Source organism: Cupressus sempervirens, chromosome 4, assembly GCF_028749045.1.
Source record: "Cupressus sempervirens isolate cs-2001-9-10 chromosome 4, ASM2874904v1, whole genome shotgun sequence".
Classification (NCBI taxonomy): Eukaryota; Viridiplantae; Streptophyta; class Pinopsida; order Cupressales; family Cupressaceae; genus Cupressus; species Cupressus sempervirens.
Genome location: NC_143121.1, coordinates 161,648,860 through 161,657,944, shown reverse-complemented (window position 1 = coordinate 161,657,944; position 9,085 = coordinate 161,648,860). Strand labels below are relative to the sequence as shown.

The window sequence follows — 9,085 nt, the reverse complement described above, 5'->3', positions numbered from 1 at the left end:
AAGGGGAGAGGAGAACCCTTGCCCTTACCTGATGGTAGCACATCCTTAACCAAGTCAGCTAAAACAACATCATTATCCTCCAACACTGCAGGAGTCACCAGAGCCTCTTTCACAGGAGCTATAGGGACCTCACAGTTCTGATATACTACAACTTGGGATGCCCCACAAGCATCATTAGGAACAGATCTCTCATCTGGGCAAACTGGATCAGAAGAGATAGGAGGAGGAATACCCTCCTCTAGAACCATACTATCCAGCACCTCAAAGCGGTTAAAACTTGAATCAGATAATCTTTCTTTCAAAGGCCTCTTTTGACCACGACCCTTAGCACGAGGGCGAATAGGGGTAAATCCATCCTTATCCTGCATTTGAGCCTTACCCTTACCTGTAGCATCTTGTGGATTCATCCCCTTGGTAGTATTAGCCATTTGAGATTGTCCTTTCCCTGTAGTGTTGTAGAACCATCCACTCCTTTGAAACTTGAGTTACGGGGGCACTGACGCAACAAATGACCATACTCATGACAAATCCGGCAACATAAAGGGAGAGATTCATAATCTAACTGCTGCACCCAAGAAAAATCCCCCATACAAATTTTCAAAGAATCTGGTAATGGGTTATTCAAATTAATTTCAACACAAATTCTAGCATAAGAAATAACCTTTTTATCGAAGGATTAATTTGTCGAAGGATGTCTTCACGCCAAAATTTCAAGGGAAGACGAGGCAAGCAAACCCAAACTGGCACTGTTGAAGGGAAATCCTCAGCAGAATTAAAACCTGAATGCCAAGGTTTGACAAATAACCCCACATGGTTGTAGAAATAAGGGCCTCCTTCAAAAACACGATCCCAATCAGACATGCAAGAGAATACAACAAAAAAAAACTATTCCCCGCCAACATAATCTCCATATCGCCTTCCACCTACCATGAGCGGCGAATCCATGCCTTAAGAGCGGATAGGGAAATCTGGATTCCAAGAAATTTGCATATCAAAGCATGCTTGGTCCAATAATCAATGTCCTCCACTACAGCCGTTGGAGGAATAACAAGAACAGGGCGATCATGGCTACGCGGAAAACAACCATTAACTTTTTTCAGCTTGGAGCTCTCCCCTGAATAAAATGATTCAAATTGCATTGCATGCATAGTTGGAGAAGAACCATCTGTTCTCACCAACAGAGAAGAAATCCCAGCCCTGCCATGCAAAGAATAAAACCCCAATCCAAAATTGACTGCAGAAGATTTTCAAAAACACCGACGCAAATTATGTCCAGTCATTTATTTAAAACTCACAGTGTTTGTGTGATTTTTTAATTAATTAATAAATCAAACAAAATGTCACATCTGGTACAAATATTCGACCAAATAGACATCGCCAACCCCACCCCCATTTGTCTTTATTCCTTGATCCTGCCTTTATACCTATAATAGGAGTAGGCAGGCACTATAATACATCTAGAAATACAGAAATAGGTGTAGTTTGAAGCCCAAGCGCACGCGTAGGGATTCCTACCTTTCGTTTGGCTAGTAGAGAGGGGAAACATTATGAGGGAGCTTCGGATTACCTTTCAGTTGAATGAGGGGTAGAAATAAGGGAAGGGGAATTAGAAGTCTGGCCTGCATTTTTCACGCGGGCATTCACTGCGAGGGTCCACTCAGATTCAGTTGAATGTTGAACATGCATTAAATGCCAGTGTTGGATATGCTTTAATTGCTAGCGTTGAACATGTTAAAATAGCTCTTTCAATCACTTCTCCATCCACACTAAACCTAATTTATTATTTCCTAGTAGCGAACACCTCATGGCTGCACAATTGACATTTCATAATGTGGGCTTTGACACGAGATGAAAAAGCATAAATTTAAATCCATGGAAGTCTATAAATACATTAATTAATGCACAGAATTTCAGCATAGCAAAAATACTCTGGGATGGGCTGTATTCAGCTTTTAACAAACAATCCATAGTTGTTTCGTTTGTGGTCACCTTGCTTCCAATTCAGTAACGGTCGTTTCATATATTGTTTTCTTTTCATGGTCTTCAACGACGAAGCTTGACATTAACTTCGAGGCATCGGCTTCACTATAATTTATAAAAGCAGGCTCTGTTGGATTTGGAAATTTCATTGAACTTCTACTGAGCATCTTAATAACATCAGACATAAGTGGACGAAGTGTTGCATCAGCTTGCACACACAAAAGCCCAACATGAATGCACCTTAGGGCCTCTTCTTCTACCACTTCTGAAGCCTTTGGATCTACCACATTTAATCCTTTTCCTCCCTTGAATAGTACCCATGCCTGTATCAGGTCATCATTTTACAAAATCTAGGGGTTAATATTGAAAAATAACAGTCGAAGGAAATGAATAGTTGGCAATCCAATTTCTTACCCATTCCAACAGGTTTTGCATATGGTATGGAAGATCAATATCAGTGTTTTTCCTTCCGCCCACAACCTCAAGCAGCACCACCCCAAAACTATAGACGTCTACTTTAACAGACAGGTGCCCTCGCATCACATACTCTGGAGCCATGTAACCGCTGAAGTTCAACAATAAAATGATTCAATTTTATTAATTGAGCTGGTTTATATATTTTTTAAATCTTAAAATGGAGTGGGTTGCAACTCTCATTAATTTTCAGAATAGGAAAAAGGTTCAAATCTATTAAAAATAATGAATTCAGAAGTAAACCTTCTTTTAATCTTCCAAAAGAATAAATTCTAACAGGTTAATCTCTTAATTGTCTAAAAAGAAATTTAAAATTTTTGAGAAAAGATTAGATAATAATTCTAGAGTACAATGATTTTAGTAAAGTAAATAAAAATAAAAAGTTATTTGCAAATCAATAAAATCTAAAAAAAAAAATATCAAAAATCAAATAAAAGATAAAATATTGTGGATAGGGGGCAATTTCTCTCTAAGATGGTGCAAGAATTTGATAAACCTAGTTTCTCAGGATAGAGCTCCTTGTTGAGCTCTTCTTGTTGTAATCCTTTCTGTCTTAATAAATTTTTACCCCTCTTTTTCAAATTAAAATATAAAATCAATGATCACTTACTTAAATTAAATCAATGATAATTTATTCAACCACAAAAACATATAAATTAATATCATTATTTATCATAGGATTAAAAACCTTAAATGTTCCCATGAGGTGTATTTTAAGAGGCTTAAATATACTGTATAAATGTTTTTTTAATAAAACTATTTAAAGAAAGAATTCAAACATTATTCCAATTATTAAGAAAAACATATTCAAGCATCTTGAATGCCCAGTAAGCTATAATTTAAGGCTAAAAGAAAAGAGATTGCAGAATAGATTGGATGTTTACCATGTGCCTGCAACTCTTGTTTGGATCTGTGTCACATCGTCGGGGAAAAATCTGGCTATACCAAAGTCAGTGATCTTTGGATTGAGTTTGTCATCAAGTAAAATATTGGTTGCTTTAATATCTCTGTGAATGATTCGCAGTTGTGAATCCTCATGAAGATAGTGAAGTCCATGTGCAATTCCAATGATGATATTATAACGCTTTGGCCAATCTAACTCTTTGCGCTTCTTGGAATCTGTATTAATCCAAATTCTAAACACATTTGTCACATATTCACTTTTCCCAAACCAAATTATTATAGAATGGAACGTACCAAAAATAAATGTGTCCAAGCTCTTGTTGGGATAATAGTCATAAACAAGTAGCCTTTCATCTCCCTCCGCACAACATCCCAACAACTTTGTCAGGTTTCGATGTTGAACATTGTCCACCAATTTCACTTCATTAAGAAATTCTTTCTTGCCTTGTAAAGAATTGGTAGAAAGCTTTTTCACAGCTATTACATTTCCATCTTTAATTGTTCCCTGAGGCATAAAAATCCAAATTCAGAATTTTCATCTCTTGTTTAACAAATTTTACATAGGATCAAAAATAATATGTCGTCCTACCTTATATACATCACCAAAACCTCCCTCTCCAAGCTTGTTGTCATCATGAAAATCTTTTGTAGCTTCTGCCAACACTTTTAAGGTGAAGGCAAACTGTTGCTCTTGCATAAGTAACCCGGATTCATCGGAAAGCTCTTGCCTCCTCTCTATAACATTAGACAATAATGAGATAAAAGTGGCTGGTAAGTACGATTATAAAAATGAAAACAAAATATCACAAATGAGTTTAAGGAGCACCTTGATTTTGGGCAGGAATGGTTATTGGGCTCTCAAAAATAGCAGATTTAACTCTTTTTCTCCATGCAATCAAACAAATAAGTAAAGCCAGTATGATGCCTCCCACAAACCCTAATACTATGGATAATGTTTTGGAAGACTTTTCTGCAAAAATACAATTTAAAACTATTTATCATTATAATTATACCTCATAAATCCTATTTGAAATATATTTATAGTATCCAAGAGGTAGCGGCAACCAAAAGAAAAAAAAAAAAACCTGTAGCAGTTAAAATCTCTCAAAAACTCTCAAAAATAAAATTAATCTCTCAAAAAATCTCAAAAATAAAATTATACAAAGGTTTTGGAACATATTTTCTGATGTATTGTTAGAAAGGAGAAAATGAATAAACATTAACATTAGAATGAGAACCAGTGGATAAAAGTAAAACCCCTTATAATTAAATTAGAGGGAAGTGGCGCATACCTTTTGATTCAGGGGAATTAGTAGGTGATTGAGCAGAATCAAAAAAGGAGTTGATATCATATTTAGCATTGCAACTCCCTAATGGAACCTGGACTTCTGATTTTCTATAACAACAGCTCTTCATCAGTGCCCTCGCTGTATCCAAGCATTTTTTGCAATCTTGCACTGATATATCTCTCCAACACTGAACTAAACCGTATAATTTTCCTGAAGTGGAATAATTAGCTGACCCAACTGCAAAACCCTTATTTGCAGGGATGTAAGCTTCCTCGGACAGATTTGACAAAAGGCTGCTGGCCGTGGACTCAAAAGCGTCCCAATCGCTACTAATTTCATTCGAGCCAAAAACGGTATTTCCACCGCTATCATCTAGAATCGAAAAGAAATTAGAATTGTTGTAACGAAGGAAGCAGTCATCAAACCATATTTGCCCGCCTACTTTGTTGGGACAAAATTCATGAATACTTTTATTCGCTTCCACCACACAGTTTGAGCATCTCTCTGCTGATATATTCCCTGAACACTGGAGAAGACCATAGACCTTATTGGGAGATTGGCCGCGGGAAGAAGTGTTAAACCCTAGACTTTGAGGTGCGTTTTTAAACAGATCAGTGATAACTAGATTCAAGTTTGTGGAATATGTACTGGCGGCATTTGGGGAATCTTCGCAGGGCGTGTAATATACATAGTTGCTACGTATGGCAGAAGGAAAATTCATTACGAATAGCAAAAGGAGGGTTGGAAGAAACTTCGATCCTACGAAAGGAATACAAGGGAAACAGTTGTACTTCATCATGATTTTCATTTTGAAGCACTGATGCGAATTATTGTTCCTCAAGCTTTAAGTAGTTACAGAGGATGAACTAGACATCTAGAGATTGAATCACTCTTTTTTTTCTAAAGGAATTACATAAATAATATAACTTTTTCAATGTAAATAAAAACAAAATAAAAAATATCAAAGGTGAGCTTTGATTTCCAGCCGTAGAAAATAAAGGGCTGTAAATTGCCTGTCATATCATATCTCTAACCTTGAAACTGACATTTTCAATAAAAAAATAATATTTACAAATAATGAGAAAATAAACCTCGTTTTATTGTTTTTAACGTCCATTTCATCTAATTCTCATGTGAAACTGAAACTAACCTTATTGTCTTGGATGTAAATTTGCGAGTCAAACAAAGCCATTGAAAAGTTGTGCTGGTGACGACTGATATGTCAGCAGTGATCAATCCATTGCTTCACCATCATACTAGGTTGATATAAATATCTCTGCAAGCTGCCTCTACTACTTTATTCAATGATGGAGACTCTTGACAAGCCAATAGGAGTGCGCCAGCAACGTTTGAAATGCACCACACGAATAAGAGATGAGATAGATTTTAATGCTATTAGGAAACCGATCTTTACTCTCTAGGTGTATGATTTTGAATTAGATGCTGCCAATAGTGAAAGTTGACGAATATGGGGGTACATATTGTTAACTTCCTGTTTATCCTTGATGACAAGGATGATGTCGTTCCATTTGTCTTAGATTCGAATGACGTGAGATTTTGAGCTCGCACTTTTATCTTTGGTGATTATTTTACTTATATACATGTCGCAGGTTTTCTGCTTCGAAAGCCTTAAGCTATCTTTTGAATCTAATGGATGCAGCTGGTCGAAATGGTAGTAACTAGCATTGAGAGAATCTCACTCATCCATAGTTTCATAGCGGAGACGATGACCTATCACATTTGTTAAGAAGTACGGACATCTTTTTGGAAATAATGACTATTCTGACTGGGGGTAGGGTGAACCAGAGTAGGAGAGTTTTCAAACTCTTAATTCTTTTAAACAGATTTGGAATGCACATATATCATTCCAAAGTAATTGTGATATAAATGAAAATGTAAGATATCAAAATAATGAAGACAATTCACAAAAGAGAGATACAAATTTTATTATTTCTTTTGGAAAAAACTATTATGTTAGAACCTATATCTTTATTTGAACAACAATTCTTCACTTTACAATATTCAGCAACATCAACTACTAAGAACTACAACACCTCTATTTTTTTCTTACAATGTATCTTTTTAAAGATTATATATGCATGCATATATGCATAGATGCTTTTATATTTCATATATTCATATATCAATAACCTAATGATTTGACTTTCAAATTCAATACAAATACTCCAAGCATAAAAGAATATAAGTATGTACCCTTTTCACTGTTTCAACTTGCATACTTGACACAGATTCATACTCTCTTATATAAAGATTTAGTATTTCAAATTATTTAGATGCATTGATTTCAATAACAATATAGTTGTTAAAACTAAAATACATCAAACCCTCATAATAGGGTAAAGAAAAGAATCGAGTTTTCCATAATCAAATATTTTCAACCGTAGAGCATCTCTTCCAAAATTAGTGAAGGCTTCGAAATGGGGAACTATTGATGTTACCGAAATATCTTATCCTCTCTTGAATAAAGTCTCGTGTATGCTAAGATTGCTAGAAGATCATACGATGACTTCAAGGTTCCTTTAATGTCAGGTCTTGACTATGGATAAGATCAATGGTTGATGTGATTTGTTGATGATCACAAGGGGCCTTATGTGTTTATTTAGATTCATTTCAAGCCATACTGGATATGGAAGCTATCTTAAGGTTTTGTAATGAAGTAATTTTTTGGAGTTTTCACAAAATATGCAGAAATTCAATAAGATAGGGTTTAGGAATTCTATTCTAATCCTAAGGGTAGTGATAATAACAAATAGTACTCTAGTGGACAAATTCCTCAATTTACCAAATTTTGCTTCGCCAAGTTATACTACAACTAAGCATGAACTAGTGCAATCTTCAAGGGTTATGCCAAAGATTTTCATATCACCACATACGCCATCATAAAGAACAATGTATACGAATGATAGAAGTTAAGCATATGCATGAAAGGGGTTCAGGCTAACTTTGCACGATGAGTTAGAATCACTAAAACATCAAAAGTATGAACCAAAGTAATTCATCAATACACCATCATATTCTTCATTGCAATCACCACACATTAACTAGGCTAAACTTGATCTAATCAAAGAAATTTAGGAGAACAAGCAAGCACTAAGACACATCAAGTATTCACCAAGCTCCAATGAAAATTTTATTATCTCAGTAGCTCATAGCAACAATCTCATAAAATCTCCCTTTATAAATGAGAAATGAGGCCTTTATATAGGTCCTCCATTACAATAGGTGGCTTGGATGATCACAATAACTGATGGCCAAGATCACGCCACATCAACCCTAATAAGGGTTAGGGAAAAGGAAAGGAATCTACATTAATGCAACAAGGAATCCACTACTGTAGTGGGTAATAAATGCCCACTATGCATGCTCATTTAGGAAGGAGTGGGGTGTAATAAATGATCCCTAAGAATACTCACTATGCATGCTAGTTTAGGAAGGAGTGGGGTGTAATAAATGATCCCTAAGAACACCCACTATGCATTAAATGCATCTATCCTTGATTCCCCCGCACGAAGGAGCAAAATCAATCTAACATTATTTCCAATTCCTCTGTACTAATGCTTGGTGTAGATTCTTGCTTGAATTCTAGAACTACAATTGCTCTTTCTGCTTTTCCCAAGCTTTCATCCCAATTTGGCAGTAAGTCCTTAGTAGTGTGCCATGTATTTGAGAAGATGGAGAAGTTCTCAAAATCATCTCTTTCATAGACATTTAGTTGAAAGAATTCCTCTAGTTTGACTTTTAGATTATCAATTGTCATTTCTTCTTCCACCAATCTCTATGATAACAAAGATACAACTGCGTTTGACATTCCTTGCTTGATGTTGTCAAAAATCTTCTTCCATCGACCAGATTCCCTAGTAAAGCTTTCAAATATTTCCTTAGCTATGATCACTACACTATACCATCAAATAAAATCATAGACATCCCCCTCACTGATAACTCAACCATCAATCAATTCTTGCTTTGGGGTCTCTATCAGATTCTGAATGTTGGCAATCAGCTCTTCTTGGTAAATATGCTCATCCACCCATGATTCCTCCATGCACTGGATCCTACATAGTGCAGCTAATGCCCTATTGTGCACTTGAACTAATTCTTCTGCATGTTTGAAGGCTAGCTCTTGGATTCTTTCAATCCAAACTTTTGTACCTTGAGTAGTCTGCTTGATTCTGTCAATATCACCTACCACCTCAATGGAAACACCTATTGGAGGGACAAATGATGGACCTTCCTCTCTTATTGGATGAGGCAAGTTATTGATTACTGACATAATGCCCTAATTTTTCTTTTCTATTTTTCGTACCCTTCTTCCACTTTCTTCAACCTATCCTTCAAAGCCTATGTAGAGTCATCAAATTCTTCTAATATTTGCTCTTGAGAGGCTCGACCAAGATTTATTTTTGTAACATGACATTCAT

General features: G+C 35.8%; 2 protein-coding genes across 2 annotated transcripts; both read right to left on the bottom strand.

Annotated features, from left to right (window-relative positions):
* Nucleotides 1-714: 714 nt before the first annotated feature.
* LOC149560476 (uncharacterized) lies at nt 715-1,625 on the bottom strand. The gene is made up of 3 exons (XM_089827620.1): nt 1,568-1,625; nt 928-1,234; nt 715-779 (listed from the first exon to the last, which is right to left on the bottom strand). The coding sequence occupies exons 1-3, from the start codon at nt 1,623-1,625 to the stop codon at nt 773-775; spliced, it is 372 nt and encodes a 123-aa protein (XP_089683746.1). The 3' UTR covers nt 715-772.
* Nucleotides 1,626-1,849: 224 nt separating this feature from the next.
* Nucleotides 1,850-5,536, bottom strand: LOC149560475 (cysteine-rich receptor-like protein kinase 19). The gene is made up of 7 exons (XM_089824698.1): nt 4,650-5,536; nt 4,184-4,327; nt 3,947-4,092; nt 3,652-3,862; nt 3,339-3,573; nt 2,395-2,545; nt 1,850-2,303 (listed from the first exon to the last, which is right to left on the bottom strand). The coding sequence occupies exons 1-7, from the start codon at nt 5,452-5,454 to the stop codon at nt 1,986-1,988; spliced, it is 2,010 nt and encodes a 669-aa protein (XP_089680824.1). The 5' UTR covers nt 5,455-5,536; the 3' UTR covers nt 1,850-1,985.
* Nucleotides 5,537-9,085: the final 3,549 nt, after the last annotated feature.